Here is a 21,959-nt window from a genome sequence, read left to right on the forward strand (position 1 = left end):
ATATTTACTTTATGCTTCAGAAAAATGTCAGTTTCCCTATTCTCTCCAAAAATATTGTGTACATCTGGTAACTCTATTTGCAGACAATCGAATATTTTCCGCTGTCTCTTTTCAATCGCTCATTCTATCTTTTATCTCTTTCTTAACCGTCACGTCTTTGTTTTTCTCCCTCATCTCTGAAATAAACAAAAATCAAAAATCCCACTACGCCAAAGTCATTTCACATGTGTTTTTGCGCTCTCTCTAAAGACTTTTTTGTGGAAAAAATGAAAGGAAAAAGCAATAAATACCAATTATTCGACTTCGTCGTATGCAAGATAATCGTCATCGTCGTCGTAGTAGTTTTTGTGAGAAGAGGTTGAATGTGTGTAAAAATCAAGTGCCGCCCGTCAAAAGAAAAAAATAAGGAAAACTAAGAAGTTAAAAATTCTAATTATTCACAACTTCTTGACAACAAGCAATACATTATTGTCTGTTGAAGATCGAATTTTTTGTGTCGGGAAAAATGAGCTCAATTATTGTGCTAGATTCGTCCGACGAGGATGAGGTAAAAAGAATAAAGTTTTAAGAAAATGAATGAAAAAAGAAAAAGCTTAATGTGAGTTGGCTTTGTGTGTGTTTCTCGCGTTGCTTGTATAGGTGGTTTGGCTGGCGTAAAACGATTACTTTTGCCACAATTACCGCGGAGAGTAAGACACTAGTGATGTAAAGTCTTGCCATTTGCTTCTTAACAGTGGATGAGTGTTGTGAAATTGCAAATCAAAACAAAATGCAATAAGGAAAAATAAATAGCAATGCCATGGGAAAATAATTGAAATTCGTTTCAATATCTTCATAAATGTTTCTTAAACAGAGAAACGACGGCATCGTTTGAATTAGTTGCAATTGTTGCATCGAGTACTTTTATTTCCGACAATAAAATTATTTTCCACATCACTATTCTCTCTTTAGGCAAAGTCTACAAAAAACAAAACATGTAAAAATCTTGTTTTGTTGTTGTGTGCGTGTATTTCATTTATACATATTTTCAACATACACATTAGCTTTTTCTGTGCCGGAGACTGACTGTGTATATCTTCGGACGCTTTGTGCAGTATTTTATTTTTCGTTGTTAATTACTCTTCTCTGAGTACAGTTTACACCAAAAATGCTATTAAATAACACGCAATTAGTTAGTTTAATAGACAGTCGGTCGATGACGATGAATCGAATCGTTTTGAAAAAAGTTGAAGAGAAGCAAAAGTCTCCAAAAAGTTAACAGAGCTCTGTTAACTATGTTCCCGCGTTTTATTTTGATTCTTAATAAACAATTTTAACAGAGATGTTTTGGGGAACCTGTTAGATACATGAACTTACGAATATAAAGGCTATAAAGTTTGCTGCGATCGAAAAGATTCGAAAACAGACAAATGTGTAAAATCTAATATTAAAAAATCAGATTAAAAGTTGTACTGTTTATTCTAAAAAACCTTTCATTTTTTATTTTTGCAGAGCCCACCTAAAAAGCCAAATTTAAAAACTTCAACCGACTTTTCCGTATCTTTGAAGACCCAAGTAAAGAATTCGAAACAAAGAGCTATTCCAAGTGGGATAACAGTCACACAGCGTCAAAACCCCCAGGTACAAGGTTCCAATGTTCCAAGCAGTCCAATAAGTCAGTATACATCAGCTCCTAACATCAATCATGCTATTACAAGTATCATTAATGATGAGCGGCAAACACCGACTCCACCAAAATTGGTGCAAGGAAGCAGTCTGGCTGCCCAAATTACTAGAAAACGAAAGACACCTACACCTCCGCAGGCTATGTCTCGAATGACTTCAAAATCATTCGCCAACAACATGAGCATCACAAACATAATGTCTCCGGCTGCTGCTGCGACAACTATGGCCCCATTACCACCTATTATGCCAATGATCGCCGGCGTCCACTCGGCGGCTGGAGCTACAACATTGCCACACAATCTAGGAGCATTTACAGGATTGAACGATCAGATGATTATGAATCCTATTTTTCATCCAAGTTTGCCACCTAATACGACCATTACCGCTCATTCTAATCTAAATCATAATAATTTAAATAATAATTTCAAAATACATTTGCCTCCAAAGCCTGTGACGACGCCCTCGCCAGCCGCATCTCCGTCTGCGCCGAAAACGCCTTCTCCTTCTCAAATTGTTGGCCCCTCCACACAAAGGCGAGCGGACAAACTGTCCAAACGGGCAAAACTAACGACCGTTTTGAAGTCAACTGACGAGGCTTGGCAGCAACAAAGAAATAAAATTCAATTATCAACAGATAAACACAATGACGATGTAGTGGAACTAACCATGCTTTCACCCACGTCACTGTCCCGGCAGCAAACATCACCAAAATCATACAAATCGCCAACATCTTCAACTACAACAACATCCAATGATGTTTTGGATTTAACAGATAGTCCAGATAGGAATTCAGCATCGACTGTAATTAATTTAACTGATACAATGCCCAGCACAAATTCGTCTGACAAAAAACAACTTAATGGTGAAGATGGAACAATATCAAAGGAACACAAGAACAAAGGGATGGATGCCAAGCCTCCATCAAGAGCCCCCCTAGAACCTGAATACGCTGAGCTTATAAAGGCCTGCCGAGAGGCAGATCGTTCAGATGACATGGAAAAACTCATAAAAACGAAACTCATCAAGTACTACTATGAAGTTCATGAAGATTTTGTTAAGTCCAAAAGTTTTCGAAAGAACATACGAAAGGTTGTGGAGACGATACGAGCTGAACCAGATTTAGTTTACTATAATTTAAAGACTATTGTTGAAGAACTTAAGGCGAGACGAAAGGCTAAAATAGTAGAGTCACCCGCGCATGAAAAAACAGAAGAGAAACCGCCTGCTGCAGAGGACACAACATCATCTCCTTTGCCATCTACATCGTCTGCTAGCAATACCCAAGTAGCAACACCATCAAATGTCTCAACGGGGAATAAAAAATTAGATGAACAAATCAAAAAGTTAAACAAGGCGTTATACGTTTTAACCAAGCGAATCGAAGTACTCGAAGAAACCGCCGTGGATTGGGACGATGACGACTCAAGCTTTTTACAAGTCGAACGTTTCAAAAAGAGAGCTTGTCAGGTAAGGCGCTTGCTTTGCAAATAAAAATGACATTTAATATCATTATTTCATTTCAGATTTATGAGAAAATTTGCGATCTCACTGGTGAGAGCAAAAATGCTCGCAGATTAGTAAAGAAACCCATTAAATTCAATGAAACTCGCATACCACAGTTCAACAAAACACTGCAAGCTTTTATAAATCGCACAAAGGAGTTTCCTGATTATTTCGATGTACTAAGAATGTTAGAGCACTGCAATAAAACATACAATCTGGGATTAGTAAACTTTGAGATGAAAAATATTGGTAAGAGAATTGTTATTAAATTCCTAATTGATATTGTGCTCATGTAGATTCATTTTTTACTTCTAGCGGAAGACGCATTCATTAAGGTGGGTAAACTTCTACAATCACGACGCAAAGCTGAGTTATATGAAACGGTCACACATTATGGCGGAAATTCTAAAGATCCGGCACTAGTCGATCCAGCGCTAGCAGCAAAATTGAGTGAAAATCAGAAAAACCATAAGAAAATAAGTGAAATATTGGAGAAGTATGCACGCAAACAAGACATGCCCGACGAGGACGAAGAAGAGAATAAGGCTGATAATAAAGAAAAAAGCGGGGAAAGGGAGGAGTCTTTGACAAATGATTCAAATGAACAAGATTCCGAAGATGTGTCACAAACAACGGGAAAAGATGCCCTTAATGATCCTAAACCAAAAATCGATGAAATTAGAGAGGAGGGAGATGGTTGTAAAACAGAAGAGACTACAGTAGTAGAAAGTGAATACGATGATGAAGATGAAGACGAAGACGATGAGGAAGAAGTCAATCTTGAAGACCAAGTAGAAACTTTAGCGAATGGTGAAATATCTGAAAACGAATCAGACAATGAAAATAATGACAGCATAATAAATAAAGATTCCCCTGTTGTTCGCTCAATACTAAACGAAAAGAACGATTCGGTGAAGTCTTCAGAAGGCCCAGCGGATAAAGACAGTTTGACTTTTCAGCAAGACATTACGATAAGCGTTAATACAAATTTATTTCAAAGTGTGAAAGTAAACAATAACAATTTAGAGAATACAGAACTGAAGACTGCCACGAATTCAAACGCGATAACGTGTGTAACTCCGCCCAACGGTAAGCTCAAGGAATTGGATAAACATGTAATTTGTGCTAGCACCAGCCCATCAACCACCACTGCTACTGCTGACTTTAAGATCGTATCTGTTTCTAGTCTAGATGAAGAAATTTTGTCATTTAAAAACAGTGAGTGTACTAGCAAAGTGTCTACAGACGGAGCTGCTCCAAAGGCTTTGGATGAGATTGTAATATCCGATGAGGAATCATAGTGTTTACTGGATTTAAGTTTACCAAAATTATTATAATCACTTATTTACAAATTATATTTTCTATATCGTTTTTGCAACTTAAAATTGATAACTGTATATACATACTTGTTTAAATTAAATATTGTGTTCTTACATATTAATATCTTTTCTGTTGTTCTGTACATATTCCTATTGTTTTATTTCAGTAATCTATATATAAGAGTGCTTAATTTAAGAGGTATATACATGTATTTTATCAAGAACTGTAAATAGTATTAGCATATGTTATAACCAATGAAGTCTTACACATTAAGAGCCATTCAAAGCAGATATTTTGTATTGTTTTGTGCATAAGCAACAAAAGAAATTCTTAGTTTAAACTGACAATTATGTCAGCTAATGGATATAAATAAAATTTATATTTTCTAAACATTTCATCATCGTCAAAAAGGTGTTGTTTATAGCTTTTATATGACTAATGGGGATTTGAAAAAAACTTGCTTATTGATGACTCGGTGTTATTGCGCTAAAAATGTTTTAGCAAAAATTATTATCAATTTTAAATAGATCACATTATGTGCCTTAAAGGGGTCACAGAACACTGATGGTGTAAAACTTAGCAAACATAACCACTACATACGTTACTAAAGGGGTAACAAGGCATGTACAATTTTCTGAGAAGCACTAAATCGAGCTCCTTCCTTTGTGGTTGTAATCGCCTATTGATTTTTACGATACTGTGACAGAGATTATGCTCCTGACAATATTAGACCTGGAGTGTATAATTTTTTTCGACTCCTACTTAAAATGGCGTGAACATAAAAATTTTAATACATGTAATTGAATTGGAAACCTGTAGTACAATTCTGTAATTACTGAAGACAGAATTAACCACGTAATAGAAATTTTTAAATTTCTTATATTGCAGAAAATAATGAAATTCGTTGGTATTTTAGCGACGAATATAAAGTAGTCGCTAAGACCTATTGACCTACCTTTTGTATTAAAATTTTGATTTTGAAAGTTACCGATTTGTTCTATATCGAAAGTGAGGGTCTGGCCCCAGTGTGAAAAGGACGATTGTAGTATGCGGTAAATTATACAAACTATGATCACTATTGAATGCGTATTACGACTTTAGAAAGGGTGAAATTTGATGGAATCGTGGTACAATGAGAGCAGAGAAGCACATAATCAATTTCAATTTTTTTCTTTTTGGCTTAACATGCAGTAGGCACTTTTTCTTACAATGGGAGTAATATCCAAAGCTAAAGCGAATATAAAAAGGATTCGTCCTTGTGCAAAAAAAAAAACATTTTTTAAAGATTTGTATAAATTGGATAATAAATGTGTCCCGAGCTTTAATTACAAAAATACATGGACGGACATGACATGGGGTATAAAATTGTATTCAAATTTGTTTGCAAACAAAAATTACTGCAGCCAATGTTTATGTTAAAATTTGTTTTCTTTGGAGAAATTTAAATTTAATAACCAAACAACAAAATATTATGACCAAAAATCTTTAACTATTATCGGCAAAGGTTCTACCTAATGTTAATCATATCAAATTTGACACTGGTATTCCAGTAAAGTCAAAACAGTTTTGGGTTGATACCAACTTCTAGTAATTTTACCATATTAAAGTAAAAACAATATCCGTATAACCAAGTTTTGGTCACGTCGTATCAATCCGAGTTTTACTCGACCTAGCACTGTCACTTTGCTCCTAAGAGGTGGAAAAATAACGATCAGGATTTTTTTATTTTTGTTTATTCAACCAAGTGTATAACCAGTTAGTAAATAACCACTATTGGCATTCATATTAACTTCAGGATGCGTGCGATTTGGTAAAATTTGGTACATACGCAACCAATTGGATGTTAAGTGCAAATTGGTCACTTTTGAGGACGTCTTTAATTCAACATACAATTCCATTAATACTTCCTTGCATAAACTGAAAATCACAACTGGCCGCGACGGCTTTACAAAGGGCAATAGTTCCTTCACCAAATTGGCAGGGTGTTCCTTGGATGCAATAACTAGGGAGTCGAATTTGTTGTGCATTAAATTAACTGCCCTACGATTTTCTATTTGCCATTTTTGAAGTGTCGTCTTAGTAGCGGGTTCTGATTGTCTCTCTTCTTTAGTCGTTTCGCTACCTATAACGTCTGATATTAAATAAATGTATGCAAATAGGTGTAATCCACACAAATCTCACTTACCATTGTCTTCAACTTCGTTCAATTTTTGTTTTTTAGTGCTTGGTTCTGCAACAACTATTTCAGAGTTGGTTTCTTCTGTTCCTTGATAAAATTCTCTCAAGACGGAGTAAATGTTAACAGATATACATCTATTTGTTTGCTCGTCTGGTAAGTTAAGCGCTAACAAGGCCTGCTTTTGTGGGATATTTCCCGGGTGCATATGTACCATTGTTGCCTCAGTATCAGCTCCAATGGAGTTAAGAAAAGCAGCTGGCAACAATCCATTAGATCCACTGTCGTACAGCAAATAATTTCCGAACGCTGAAACTCCAGAGTAGGATATCATTTGTGACAGAGTATCGACCCGTATGCCCATAACTTTTTCAGCATCTTGTCTGTAATACATTTCAGTGATTAAACGTATTGTGGGTTGTCTGATCTGGACAAATTCGAAATATTTCTTTTCTTTCTTTTTCAAGTATTTTTCTTGGGAATATTCCGTTTTCGAGTGGAATGTCTTGGAATTTTCCACAATTTTTTCTATTATCTTCGTACTCTCCTTACATTCGTCTCGTAGTTGTTCTATATCTTCAGATTTGAGAGCTTGGGAGTCACCGTCATCCTTTATGTTTCGGTTATCGTCACCGCTTTGAGATATGCCCAATACTTCACGAATATTTCTCATTTCTAGTTCATTGCACAGCTCCAAAGCATGCAGCCTTTGGCGTCCTCGGTGACTTTTACCCAATTCCTCCTTAGGGCACATTCTAAATGTGGCTCCATATGGTTGATCCAGTAGGCCCTTTAGCTCAAGCAGCTCTTTTCCCAAAGTTGCTGTTGCATCCAGATTACCAAATTTTTGTAATTTTGTATATTTCTGTCGTTGTATTACAATATAGTCTCCAAGTTTAATTTTTGGTTGCTCCTCTATGCTCGTCATTTTCAGTATATTCAGTTAAAACGAATGGAAATGTTGCCCGCAATTAATTAACAATTTACCAACCGACCCACGCTTTGCATTAAACGCACAAAGAATCGATAGCAAATTGTTTGCTAATCATCGTAAAATGATAACCCATATCTTAAACATCTGTTGCTGTGTTGTCGGCCGTTTTGTTTTGATTCCTTTTGTGTTGTCCGCCTTTCCCTTTTGATTCCATCTTTATTTCGATTTTCTCTCTGTGCTGTCTTTCTTTTCAGTGTTGCCATATTGTAGTGTCCTTTGTTCGTTACTTCTTTTTCTTTTCTCGGTGGCGTCGGTTGGTAATTCATTCAATTGATTTTAATTTATTAATTTATTAATTAATTATTTAATTTCGTATAAAAATTTATATATAAATAATTTAGAAACAAATAGAACAAATGTGTATATGTGTGATTTGAGATTGTGCGTGATTTAAAAGACTAAAAAAACAATAAACAAAACCCGACCGCCAACATAACCTCCAATTAATGGTCCATGGATAGAAAAGCCATATATGTGTCTCCAGCAACTCGAGAATATTTTTCCAGCTGTATTTATTTGTACCCTGATTCCAGGAAAGTATTTTTTCTTGGAGGACGGATTCCCTGGCACGGATATTGACTCCAAACGCCCCAAAGGACGGGAGTTTTCCAGAGCAATACATTGGATACATGAATACGCAATACCATCAGCACGGCACGCACATTTGAATTCAAATATAGGAAATTGGAAATTTGTGAAGGAGAAGGGTAACTGGCAAAAGGAACAAACGAGAAGACCCATAATTCACAGAATCACACACATTCTGAGTCGATGTAAGTTGACTTAGAACTGCGAATGGAGATGTGGAATCAAAACAGAAAGACAAACAACATGTGTTCCATGGGGTTAGTGTTGCCACTGCGCTACTTTAAGAAAGCATTATTGTAGTGGCGTAACACGTGGACTTCGTCGTATACATGGTAGAAGAATATTCTTCTGACATGGTCGTATACAAGAAAGCAACTATTAAACAACGTATGAAAGTGTGTACTTTCTATCATGGTAGAAGAATATAGGTAGATGCATCAAAGCTTGGGAACATTGATATGTCAAAAATTTTAAATTTTTTTATGAAAAAATAAGTGGATTTTTAAATGTTTTTTATACGACGAAAATCAGACGTAATTATATAATGCATTTTTCAACAATCTTTACAAATTTTAATAATTTTTCATTCAACATATTCAATTCCAAAATCGGTTTGACAGTTCATTGTCCCAGCAGCTGTGTCGATGCGACTACCTGTATTCTTCTACCAAGCTTTCTATACAATAATAACGCCAAACCATGGCAGAAGAATATAGGTAGATGCATCAACGCTTGGGAGCATTGATAAGTCAAAAATTTTTGAATGTTTTTTCAAACACAAGTAGATTCTTATATGCTTTCTTATACTACGTCATTCGGAGGCTATTATAGTACGCGTTTTTCAACAATTTTTACAAATTTAAATAATTTTTCATTCAACATTTTCAATTTCAAAATTGGTTTGACAGTTCATTGTCCAAGCAGCTGTGTCGACGCGTCTACCTATATTCTTCTACCATGCGCCAAACGTAAGAAATTTGAAAGAAGTTGTCTAATGAGCGAGCAGCGTAGGAGATCACCGATTTTTTAACAAATAAATCTTACTTTTTTATATGCTCAAGATTTCCGAGTTTTTGTTTTTAATTTTAAAAATGTAATAGTTAATGAGTATTTCTTAGACTCCTCTCCCTTTTTTCGAAAACATATTATTTTAAAAAATAAGTTACAAAAAATATATGGGTTTTAAGCGAATGGAAACAAATTGTTCCAGATATCAGTTCTAGTGATTTACTAATTTTGACCAGTGATATTTACAATAACATTTAACTGCAATTTGTTTATTCATAAAAGAGATATATCAACAAAATTAGATGATGTGACACAATTCAATGAGTTTGTGAAAAAGCAGGGACATTATTTAATTTAAACCAATGGCCACATTCACAGCGTTTCGGGCAATCTTTTTCAAGCCACATATAATTTACAAAGCGATTTTCATTACCTTTAAGTGTCAAACATTTTAAATACCATTATCAATTTTCGACATTATCTAAACTTACATATACAACCAATTATGCGACCATTAAAAGCGGATGGTATAAGGGTTGGATTTTCTTTGGTACCACTGCCCCGTTTTATAACATCCATGTGGTATGGATCACATTTACCTTCCATAAAAGCGAGAATTTCTTTTTTCTGGAGACCGGTACAAAGGTCTAGCGGATCAGGCATTTCTATTATTAAAAGAAAATTGTATAGCAATGGTCTTCTTTTAATTTCGTTTCATAGCGTGGTCTTACTCTCACAATTGTTACGTGTCATATAAATCCATCTCCTGGTTAGCGAAATTGTTTTAAGATAATTCCGATATTGCGAATACATTTCCTAAAATTGTGTTGAAATATCTATGTTTGAAACGAATTGTCTATGACAAATTTGTCATCGATTTTAAAAAAGAAACATTAGCTTTCAGTTCACACTGACTAGATTTTGTAATGCTACTTTATTTATTTATGTTCAAGTTGTTATTGAATGTTTAATTTGATGGTTCATTGAATTATTGACTTTATTTAGATTTAAACATGAACAGGTGTACTATGGCGGTGTGCAACACATCTGTGTATAGTTTCTTCCCAAAGCTCCACAAGAAAAAAGTAACCTCTTGTATTATGTTATATACAAAATATGTACCTTGTTTAGGAGAACGCTCAGAACAATAACAAAATTATGAAATAATTCACATAGAGATTTTTTTGTTAAGGTTACTTTTTACTTAAATTTCTTGGTAAACAGAACGATACTTTAGTTTTAATTAATGTTACATTTTGCCTCCTTTAGACTGCAGCCTTTTCAATCAGTTTGAACCAGTGACCGCATTCACAGCGTTTGGGAGTACCCTTTTGAAGCCACATCCATTGGACGTAAGTTTGGTCTTCTTCGCCTGTTAAGTATGTTAATAATTTTGTGGTTTAATATTTCTTTCAATTACTTATTTTCGACTTACAAATGCAACCGACAATACGGGCATCAAAAGCGGAAGGTATCAGATTGGGATTTTCCTTTGTGCCAGCACCACGCTTGAACACTTTCATATCGAAGGGGTTGTCATTGCCGGCAGCCTTGGCCAACAATTCACGCTTTTCGATACCAGTGGCATGTTCCATGGGATCGTTCATCACTAAAATCCACATAAAAATTTAACATATAATTATTATTGAAATAAGCGATCGCCAGGCCAAAGAAAACTGAGGCTCTTTTTTGACGCGGTTAATAAGCAATTTAAGAAAATGCAATTTCAGTAGAGAAATCTTAACTGCATTGTTTGTTAATTGTATACTTTCTATCGCTATCCCAATAATAAAAAGTTTTTTTTTTTTAAACAAAGGTAGTGAAAAATGATAGCCATCCTCGAAAGGAAATGTTGTTACCAACAATTGATGTCATTGTAGTTGGCAAAACAGAAAAAACAGAAATACATTTCAGATATCAGCAGTGACGCTATTCTGTAGCGATGAACATGTTACATAAACTTGGGAAAATGCATCAAGAACTACGTGACGTATTCTTGTCTATAAAACCATTACAATTTTAGCACTTTTCAAATCATTTTCACTTTATAATTTTTACTAATGCAAATCTTGCATCCCAATATGATTTAATGTGCTTTCTTTGTATGAATGTGTGTATCGGTTCTGCTGAAAGTGTTACATAAAGCCAATCAGATTTGGCAGTAGTTATACCAGAATTTTCTTCATTTCATTTATGCTACTGCCTTTTTTGCGATTACGGATATTTTACAAGGAATTTTAACTGATGTTACGTAATTAAGGTTGGCTGTCATGCCCCCTAATTCGTGCAGCATATTCCAATTCCAGTCTAAAAGAACTGTCAAAAATGGGAGCCTCGTTTTTTCTTGCTGGGAAATTAACCTTTTTTTGGAAAAGGAAAAACTTACTCTTGCAGAAGCGAACTGGAGTGTATGTGACATTTTGACGTGCAGCGGCACGCAGAGCCATGCGTCCACAGACAGAAGCCATATTTTATGTTTATTTGCGGATTTTTTTTAAACTTTTAATAAAACTAAAATTTCGTAATTTCCACACACACGGGACTGCGGCGATGAAAAAATCGTTCGTTTGACGGGCAGCGCAGCGAAGTAACGAGTCACAGTTGATTCAAACCGTACGCCTTGGAGACCAACAATAACAGTGTTGCTCAAATGTTGTATATTTTGATGCAACTCTGTTTAACTGTCATCGAGAGATGTTACGCCAAACATAATATTTTAAATGACAATGCGTATCGTAAAGCGTTCAGCGTACAAATTCTACAATAAATGTTTGCTAAATAAAAAACCTCTTTAAAATAAATTTTTTCTTGTCATTAGTTTCTTTTCTTTTCATTAATATATCAAAGTAGTTATGGTAGTAAAATAGTTGACAGTATAAACAACATGGTTCGGGTACGGGTATACGATTTTTTAAGGTTAAAAAAACAATGCGATGTGGTAAGTTTTAAGGAAATCGTGCTCCAATTTCACTTGTTTGTAATCGGAGGGAAAATTAAAAATCCTTTTATATAAAATTAAGGGGAGATATCAAAGGTGGTGGAAAGTTATTTTCTATCTTCCAACTTGATCTAAGTATGAGAAAAATATTGCGATGTGCAAAGTTTTGAACCCACCAGACACTCCGTCCAAGAGTCACATGAATACTTTAAACATTTCCTTTTCAAATCCAAGTAGATTTCACAGTACCTGTATTTAATCTCGTGATTTACAAAATGTCCAACACGTGCGGATTTATTTAACGGTTTGACAGCTATTTATTTTCATTTAAATTAAATAGCAAAAATATGATGAAAATAATGTCTTTCAATATCAAATATTACATTGATTTTGACTCTTCTTCGAATATGATACTATATAGGTACAGCATATCAATTTTTTATGCATTTTTATCTGCATTATATATTGTCCAAGTGAAACTTTTAATACTTCGACATATTTGCTTTGGTTGGCGCATTCTTTGTTGCCGTCTGCTCGTTGCGAATGCCGTTTTGGCAACAAACGTGTTGATTTTATTTTTTTTCATACCGAAACCGAATCAGAATCGATTCGATGACATTTTGATGGAATTACAAATTTATTGTGTCCCATTTTTTGTGAAGTAAACTAATCGGGTTTTGTATTAACATGTTATGGATTCAAATTAATGGATCAAAATGCTAACTCGATTTTGCAATATATTAATAAATGTTGCTCTTTGAAATATGATAAATTCATATGAATTTTATTTGAGAATGTCATGTAGCCATGGGAACTTGGCATTATCTAAAAATCGTACTTTTTAACTGATTTTTTTCGAATTTTATAATGGTCGTGTACATGTTCGGTAAAATATAAACCAATGAAGAGAGAATTCTAACATCAACGGGGACAAAAGCGATAACAAGGATAAGTCTATGACATAATCGCGAGATTTAATCTCATACAAATATAAATACCATGAGCTCTTTTGGTAAATTTATTTTTGGCAACATCTGATTTTCAAAATTAGGGTTCTGTTGAAAAGTTTGCTAAACTGTTAAAATTTAATTATGCTCCTGGGTGCAACTGAAACAGGGTGAGATGAAAAAACTGCAACCAACTTCAGACTGCTGTCATTTCTGCTGTACCGGTACCCTACCGCTGATTTTTTTTAGTGATACTTTACCGGTACAGTACACTATGTTTGTGTACTGTTTGTTTTCGAACGCTGCTCCGATGAGAAAACATTCGTCGTTCATCAGTTTGTAAACGAACAAAATGATCGTCTTTACTTGCCAAAGAGGTCAGCTGAAAATGTGAAACTTCGGTTGGCCACCAGAACTCAAGCGTCGGCCATGGTGATGGTGTGGGCCGCCATAGTAGCCGATGATCGCTCTCAGCTCGTATTTATCGACCGTGGCATCAGATGAAATGCCGAATGTTAACGCGAAAATATTCTGGAGGGTGTATTAAAGCCTTGTGCATACAAACATTTTGGGCCCAGACCTGTGACATTCCAACAGGAATCAGCATCATCGCACCATCTTCGATGAGAAAACATTAGTCGTCCGGCACGCAAATATTTTGGCCGCAGACCTTGAACATTCCAACAGGACTTAGAATTCAGCACCATCGCACTCAGCACGCGCCACCCAAAAATGGTTAAAAAATAAGGTTCCTCGCTTCATTTCCAGCGCATAATGGCCATCAAAATCTCCGTATACCAATTCGTTGGACTATTGTGTCTGGAGTATTTTGGAAAGCAAGGCTGGCACTAAATAATACGAAAGTGTCAATTACCTCAAGCAAGTTCTTCGCCGGGAATGGGCCAAAATACCGCAGAGCAACATTGGGCAGCGTGTGACGTTTTCATTGACTGTTTGAAAGCCATAATTCGTGCCAAAGGTGACCAATTCGAACAAATCTAAACTTATTCTAAAATGTGATGCTATTTCCGAAATGTTTTGCTTTCATTCAATAAAAATTAAAACAAAAATGTAGAAATCATGCCGTTTGACTTTGTTGCAATTTTTTTATCTCACCCTGTAATCGCGAGACTTAATCTCTAATGAACATAAATAGCATCAGCTGTCTTGATATATTTAGCTTTGGCAATATCTGATTTTCAAAATCAGGGTTCTGTTGAAAAGTTTGCGAAACTGTTTACATTTAATTATCATCTTGGGTTCAAGTGAACAGACTAAAATAAAGGCATATGTGAACACATGAACCTATATAAGATAAAACTATGCGGAATCTATCAATCTTGCATAACTACTCTAAAAATTTATTTGTGAACGATTTTCCAATAAGATAACCGTTAAAGATAACTCCATAACCTAGACTCTGTTGGTCTAAATCGAAACCAAATAAGTTTTTGTGTGTCGACCGCCTTGAATTTCGTCGCTAAATTATAAATTTATACGAACTGCCACCCTTTTGAATATTTTTAAAAAATATTTATAAAAATATATTATCCAAATAGGCTTTAATATTGTAAAACAACACTACGAAATTCAAAACCTGTGGGAATGAATCTATGGTGGCCAATACTAAATTTATTGTTCAGAAACTAATTTCAAACATTTCACAACAAAGTCTCCCAAGGAAGAACTTTCACATAATTTATCAATATTCGGAAATGTTACTTTAAGAAATTCGAGATGATTTTACATTGAACACACCAGAGGAAAGCTATAAATTAGATTTTTTACAAAACACATGAGTCGAACATGAATAGGAATTTTGGAACGGACGGAGGAATACTTCCGAAATGTTTAAATAACACAAAACAATTAACAATTCACTTGATACCTTTCGAAAAATCTTCACTCGCCGGAGTTGTGAAGAATTTTAAGCGCCTATTTTACTTTAACCATTAGGGGATGTAGGGAGAATTCTCACGCAAATGAGGGTATTTATTTTAAGTGGCTCCCTTGGAGCACCAACCACCCAGAGGAAATGTTTCCTCGGCACACAGCTAATAATGTGTTGACAAATCGTACCACATAAATAACACAAATTGTTTCCATTACCGAGGATGATCTAAGTAATTGAAAGGACTGCATGAATGAATTGGATCGTCAGTGATAATGTCACAACAAATTGTGTGTAGTGTTTGATGAGTAAAATTAAAAAAAAATGAAATAACATAAAAAGACACATTGTAAACCATGATCGGTCCGTCCCATGAGAGCGTTAGTAAGGATGTGGGGAGAAGATTTTAAATGAAATTTTTATTGAAAAAATGTAAAGGTAGGAAATATGAATACCAATAAAATACAGTTGCACTTCAACTCCCTGTTTATTCTTCTATTCGGCTTACAATTGTTACTTGTACACAAAAAAATATGGAGTTGCTTAAAAAATCTCCCAACAATAAAAACAAAGCGAAGTGGTTTTCTTGCCCCATACTAAAAGGTCATTATTCCTCTAACAAATAAACGATGTTTTATAATAATAAAACAACAACGTTGAAGTTATTTGTTACTTTATAAATAACTTCTCAATTCATATTTTTTTCTATTAAAATTTAGAATTTTATTCAACTATATCAATGAGAAGATAACACAGCTACTAGTTTTAACACTAATATCTATGATGCCGAGGCATTTCTTAGCAGGTGTTTTATGATGCAAACCTTGCCATCCCTTTCTTTTAAATGGTTCTTTGTTTTAGAGATTTTTGGCTTCTGCGACCACCTATTCAAAACTAGCAGATATTCGTATTTTCGTTTCTTTGTGAACTTGTCATAGTCTACTGAACTCTTGTCATATCACACTGAAATTCACTTTCTTCAGTTGACAATCTAGGATCTTATATCTATGTGAATTGAAAATACTAATTCAAAAATGTTGCAGGAGCCAAAGATCTGCATGGTATCTTAAATCTTTTGGATTTCTTAAATATTGCACATCAAGGCGCCTTTCTACGGCATAGTTTTCTATGAATCGGCAACAATGAAAAGACGACTGATATGAAAATTATTTGCCAAAGTGAAAGATAGTGTAACCGGATACCTAAAGGAAGTTACCTTGAATGCATTCCAAACACACATACACACACACCGAATACCTACTACCACTGCATTTCCCATTTATGGGCAAATAAAGAAATGCACCAGCAGCTAGTGTCGGTGTGAGCGTGCAAAAAATGTAGCCCCTGACTGGCTGAATGTTTATTTGCTTTGACATTTGTTAGGTTTCCTTTGTACTCCATTCATAAAGTGACTGCATTTGGCCATTAATGAAAAGGAATTGTGCACACATTCAACGACGGTGGCTTTGTAGATATCTATTGACATTTCAAGTATCTCACTTTGAAGATTCGGACCATTCACATTTGGAACAACATTCATTTTAACAGCAGCTGGCCCTCCAGACGAGTTGGTAAATACATTTGCGGGCGTATTTAAACAGAGCTAGGCAAATATGTGACAAGTAGTTATGGAGCGGTGTTGTGACTTTGAGGAAAAAAGTAAATTGTTCTTCAACATTGATTTGATTTTACTGACACTCTTTTATTGTTCTACCATTTTTTGATTTTATATAAATATTTTTTTTGATAAATTCGGATATCAGATTTTTATAAGATATAGATTATAGCAGAAAATTGACAGAATCATTTCCATTTTTAATACACTAGTTTTGACAATTAGTGTAAATTTATCAAATGCATGTCAGTCCGTTTGTCCGTCCGTCTGTCCATGTATTCTTGTGAACAAAATGCATTTATTATCCCATTGAGATTAAATTTTCCAAACAATATTTCTTTGGCCCAAGAAAGAACGCTATTAAAATTGATGAGAATCGGTTCAAATTTAGATATGGCTCCCATATATATCTTCAACCGATTCAGGTTTAATTGTGCATTCAGTGGTCAATATCAGTTCAAATGATCTGAATTTTGGCACATCCGACCGAATTCAGTCTAGAAGCAGTTACATCAAATCGTGAAAATCGGTTCAGATAAAGCTATAGCTCCCATACATATGTTTAATCCGATTTGGTGTTTAAGTCCCTCACATTCGTAATATGCATTCGACAGCAATGATATTTGGTACCAGATATCTTATAGAACTCGGAAATATCTGTGCCAAATTTTATCAAGATCGGTTCAGATTTGGATATAGCTCCCATATATATCTTCAATCGATTTGGGGTTAATTGTGCACCAAATTGCCAATATCTGTCCAAAAGTCCTGTGCAAGTAGTGGCTAATATAAGCCTAAATGGAGTGAATTTCGGGACGTACGTTTTCATTAGGCAGAACTCGGCTCCGATATATTTTTTTAACATAATCACTCTCGAAGTGATATCATGCACTCAATAGCAATGTTATTTGGTATAAAAGATAAAAATATCTCCGTCAAATTTACTGAAAATCGATTCAGAATTGAATATGCCTCCTATATATTAGTTCCCTATGAAACCAAATTATAACTGCTCTAAACCAATTGTTCATAGGTGGTATGATCACTTCAAATAAATTCTTTTGTTACGAGAGCTTTACTAAATAAGCATAGTGGTGTAGGATACCATATAGTCTGCCCCTTCCGACTTTTGACTTTTCCTTACTGTTTTTTTTTTACATTTTGAATAGAATACTTCATTGTATTTATGTTAAGTTAATTAAATGAGTACCATGACATACAATTGCACATGTCATTGCCTCAAAACCAATTGCCATTGCAACCAAATATCTGAATTTGTTAATCTGATTGTTTTATATTATCCACTTTAGTGACTTTTTTATTTGCTACAAACGGCAAATGAATAAACCATAATTTATTTCTTTGGTGACTTCTTTTGTGTGGCCCCACGGGGTGTCCACCCAGTTGGCTATAACAATCAGCCGAATCACAGCATTTGTGTTCTGTTTTTCATATTTGTACATTTCAAGTCGTGATGGGATGTTTTGCTTTGTTAACGGTGTGGATAAAAATAGAAATTATCATTGTTTGACACAGATACGCAACAAAAAGGATAATTAGTTGGTTGAGACTTAGTTCTTTGCTTTGATTGCGTATTATTACTTTATTAGCCTTATTTCCTTAAAATAAATGTAATTGTTTAAAAAAATTAATTTGTTGAGAGATTGAGAGAAACAACTTGCGTACATAATTTGTGGATAGCGAATATGTTGTATCTTTGCTGTTAAGGTGGTATTTTCTTGAAGCAACCTGCAGATGACATAATTGCACACATGCATATCATATTGATGGCAATAATAACAAGTAAAAAGCAGGTCCGCGCCGAACGCTTAATACCCTCAACAATTTGGAAAGGACTTGAAAATTTTCAAAAAAAAAAAAAAAGAAATACGAAAAATAGCATTATACCCTTAATGGGGGCTATACGAAGACGTGGACCTGCAAAAGTAATTTTGAGTCAAAGGCTGTAGTACCTATTAAGATCTTCAAATACGAAATTTAAAATAAATCCGGTGAATAATGTTGTTAAATTCATCAAAATACCGAATAAAGGGAGATACCGTTATATTGGGGCTATGCGAAAAAGTGGACCTGCATACGAAATTTTAAGGCATAAGCTGTAGTACCCCTTACAAACTTCGAATACAAGATTTTAAACAATTCGGGTGAATAATGTCGCTAAAAACATCAAAATACCGAATATCGGGAGGTACCGTTATGTGAGGGCTATACGAAAAAGTGAACCGACATGGTCCATTTACGAACTTAACCTGCCTACTGACAAAATACACATGTGTGCAAAATTTTAGCTTTCTATTTCAATTCGTTCCAAGTGGTAAAAATTAGATATGCTTACGCCTGTAGAAGCAGCGGTATCGTTGCCTTTTTTTCGCAAATGATAGGAAATAAAAGTAATATTTTTTTCTATTTTTTCTAACATTAATAATTTATAAATTTAGTAACATCCATTTAATATATTATTATAAATCAAAATCTGCTGTTTTCCTTATAACAAAGTAATTTGTGTATGTTTACCCCACATGCCCTGCATTGCAAAGAAACACTGTAACAAGAATTATGGCCTACAACATCCTAAACATGTTCAAAATATGTCACATGATTCCGCTAAAACCACCATCAAATTATAATTAATATCTATTTAAAATGTCCCCTCACACTTAATAAATTAATTAAAAGACTTCATAAATTTCTTTCTGAAAAAGCGTACCTACAATAAATGTCTTTTCAGTTTTTTTTTCTCATAAACCCCCTGCCAGGTTAACAAATGTTTGTCTCCAAAGAAAAAAAAAAATAAAATAACGAAATCAAGAAATATCCAAAAATAAAAAAACAACGACAACGACCATTTGAACATTGTTACGACCTGATTGAGCGCACGGGACAGTCTGTTCTACAACATTCACCTGCTCTTCAATGAATAAAATTCTGAGAATCCCCGATGAAATCAAACATGTTAACATCATTTCATTGAGTTACAAGATTTTTTAGGAGAGTCCAACAGCATCTGACATGGAATAAAAAAATATGAACATTTGTTTTCGAGAAACGAAGAAATTTGAATTTACCTAAATTCATCTGACTACCACCACAACAATAAAAGCTAACATTTAAATAGGTTTTGCTTCAGTCATACCGAACCCTTTATACCCTTTACCTTGATAAAATTTGCAAACCTTCAAATGCCCTAAAGCGACCGGTTCTGATATAAAGCTGTAACATCTGTAATAACACTTGGTGAAACTTGTAATTAATTAAGGAGAGTTGTTTTTGTCAGATATATTTTTTTGTACTATATTTGTATTAGAAAAAGTTATAATTTTTTCTTTTGGTTTGCCTAATGTTTTGGCAAGCCTATCAAGGTCTTTACCGGCTTGAATACATAATTTCGAACCCAAATATAATGGTGGGATTGAGAAACGTTTGTTGACTGTGCTACACATGTCTGTAAAATATCTTAAAATTGGAAATTAATAAAACTATACCGTCAGTAGGGTGCACTCTATCACCGAATCAACACACAAGTTAAACAAGCATAAAAATATCCAACTGTGCATCCATGTCACCTCTCATTCTCGGGGCCAATGCGATTTACAATAGAAATATAGGAAAAAATACAACAAAAAAGTGTCACCCATCAGGAAAAAAGGTGACAAAAACAGATTGCCCCACAATATGTACATGGCACCAACCACATTATTGTTTTACCAAGAAATTCCAGACGGCCCAAAACGAAGATGGTGAACAAACAAAAAGAGTTAAGCACTTAATGACCCAACGCCAAACTCCAGAATCCTACACGTTGTCGGTTGTGGATGGATGATAGAAACCCCCAACAAGAAATAAACGAATGTTACAATCAATTAATAGGCTTTAGATTTACATTAAGATTATTGAGGGAGAGACAAAACCCAAACTAGGGACAACAACAATAAAAATAAACGTCAACAAATAATCACCTTAATAATAAAAATTACAACAACAATACCAAAGATACAAATCTCAGTGCTAGTAATAATTGGTGTTGCAGGGAGGTTTGTTTGCTGGCGGGGCTGTCGATGCTGCAAATCAAATCGAATTAAATTCGACTTCACTGGAAATGTAAGTGGGAGGCCTAACAGGAATAAAACAATGACATGAGGGAAGGGTGTCTGAGTTTGACAGGTCATTTTCAGTGGTAATTTGTGACATGACGAGTATCGTGGTCGTCAATCTTCAAGTGCTCTTGAAATCTTTAAATTGGCCATAACTTGTATTATAAGTATTTACTGGCCAAATGATTTCCGATAATTTGTTGTAGTACCCATTACGAACTTTAAAAACAAACAATTATGGTAAAAAATGTCGCTAAAATCATCAAAATACCGAATATTAGGCGGTACCGTTATATGGAGGCTATATGAAAACGTGGACCTACATGGCCCATTACGAACTTAACCTACATACTGGCAAAATACACATGTTTGCAAAATGTTAGCCCTCTATCTATCTTAATTTTTTCTAAAGATAACGTGATTACAACATACAGACAGAAGGACATCTATAAATCGACTTAGTATTTTGCGCTGATCAAGAATATATATACTTTGTTAGGTCTGACATGTGTATTTCGAGGAGTTACAAATGGAATGACAAAGTTAATATACCCTCCATAGAATGGTGCTGGATATAAAAATGTCTTACGACATATTTCGAACGAAATGCCCTTGTTAAAGTGATGGGTTGAACACCCGATTTGTAATGATAGCTGGGCATAATGTATATACTCCTGGTATATTTAAGACGATATAGCGATGTTATAATCACTTTCACATCATCATAATCACATCTTTCGAAAAAATTTAGGTAGGAAGCTGAACATGTTTTGAAGAAGGGCTATAATGACCCACCTATTATCGCCTTTATAATCTTGCTCGCGATATTTGCTGTTTTGATGATGTTTTTAAGGGGATTGTTTGAAATTTAGTAAAGGGTGTCGCATTGGCGCCATTCGAAGTGTCATTGTTTGACATTTTAACATTGTTATTGTTTGCTAGTAGAAGGTTAGTAAAAATGGAGTACTACACGATTGAATAACTTCGTTTATTGGGTATGAAAATGCTGATTTTGCCAATAAAATCATCTTCAGTGGCGAGGCCCATTTTCATCTTGACGGCTTCGCCAATAAGCGGAATTTCTTTGAGGAAAATCCCCGAAACATTTCCCGAGAAGCAAATGCATCCTTAACAATTCACTGTGTAGTGTAATTTTTGGGCTGTAGGAGTCATTGGACCGTTTTTTTTATTAAAATTAGGCT

The 21,959-nt window shown here is 34.7% G+C and overlaps 4 protein-coding genes and 1 long non-coding RNA gene across 7 annotated transcripts; 2 read left to right on the top strand and 3 right to left on the bottom strand.

Moving 5' to 3' along the window:
* The first annotated feature begins 198 nt into the window (after positions 1–198).
* On the top strand, positions 199–4,898 carry LOC101893181 (daxx-like protein). 2 transcript variants are annotated; one of them, XM_005178005.4, is made up of 4 exons: positions 199–547; positions 1,492–3,132; positions 3,189–3,417; positions 3,484–4,898. In XM_005178005.4, exons 1-4 carry the CDS (start codon positions 506–508, stop codon positions 4,467–4,469), a joined length of 2,898 nt encoding a protein of 965 aa, XP_005178062.1. In that variant the 5' UTR covers positions 199–505; the 3' UTR covers positions 4,470–4,898. The 2 variants fall into 2 exon arrangements, with proteins under 2 accessions (XP_005178062.1, XP_011290275.1); XM_011291973.3 differs by lacking the exon at positions 199–547 and adding an exon at positions 1,054–1,171.
* A 365-nt stretch (positions 4,899–5,263) lies between these two features.
* On the bottom strand, positions 5,264–7,713 carry LOC101893341 (tRNA (adenine(58)-N(1))-methyltransferase non-catalytic subunit TRM6). 2 transcript variants are annotated; one of them, XM_011291974.3, is made up of 2 exons: positions 6,674–7,713; positions 5,264–6,619 (listed from the first exon to the last, which is right to left on the bottom strand). In XM_011291974.3, exons 1-2 carry the CDS (start codon positions 7,590–7,592, stop codon positions 6,225–6,227), a joined length of 1,314 nt encoding a protein of 437 aa, XP_011290276.1. In that variant the 5' UTR covers positions 7,593–7,713; the 3' UTR covers positions 5,264–6,224. The 2 variants fall into 2 exon arrangements, with proteins under 2 accessions (XP_011290276.1, XP_005178063.1); XM_005178006.4 differs by having other exon boundaries at positions 5,264–6,610; positions 6,674–7,704.
* A 55-nt stretch (positions 7,714–7,768) lies between these two features.
* Positions 7,769–8,153, top strand: LOC105261475 (uncharacterized). The gene is made up of 2 exons (XR_891384.3): positions 7,769–7,915; positions 8,000–8,153. It is a non-coding gene; the product is annotated as an uncharacterized LOC105261475 (long non-coding RNA).
* A 1,342-nt stretch (positions 8,154–9,495) lies between these two features.
* On the bottom strand, positions 9,496–10,126 carry LOC101894532 (cytochrome c oxidase subunit 5B, mitochondrial). The gene is made up of 3 exons (XM_005178013.4): positions 9,986–10,126; positions 9,746–9,919; positions 9,496–9,687 (listed from the first exon to the last, which is right to left on the bottom strand). The coding sequence occupies exons 1-3, from the start codon at positions 10,065–10,067 to the stop codon at positions 9,572–9,574; spliced, it is 372 nt and encodes a 123-aa protein (XP_005178070.1). The 5' UTR covers positions 10,068–10,126; the 3' UTR covers positions 9,496–9,571.
* Positions 10,127–10,152: 26 nt separating this feature from the next.
* Positions 10,153–11,854, bottom strand: LOC101893513 (cytochrome c oxidase subunit 5B, mitochondrial). The gene is made up of 3 exons (XM_005178007.4): positions 11,641–11,854; positions 10,690–10,863; positions 10,153–10,626 (listed from the first exon to the last, which is right to left on the bottom strand). The coding sequence occupies exons 1-3, from the start codon at positions 11,720–11,722 to the stop codon at positions 10,520–10,522; spliced, it is 363 nt and encodes a 120-aa protein (XP_005178064.1). The 5' UTR covers positions 11,723–11,854; the 3' UTR covers positions 10,153–10,519.
* Positions 11,855–21,959: the final 10,105 nt, after the last annotated feature.

This window comes from Musca domestica, unplaced genomic scaffold (genome assembly GCF_030504385.1).
Source record: "Musca domestica strain aabys unplaced genomic scaffold, Musca_domestica.polishedcontigs.V.1.1 32, whole genome shotgun sequence".
In the NCBI taxonomy this organism is placed as follows: Eukaryota; Metazoa; Arthropoda; class Insecta; order Diptera; family Muscidae; genus Musca; species Musca domestica.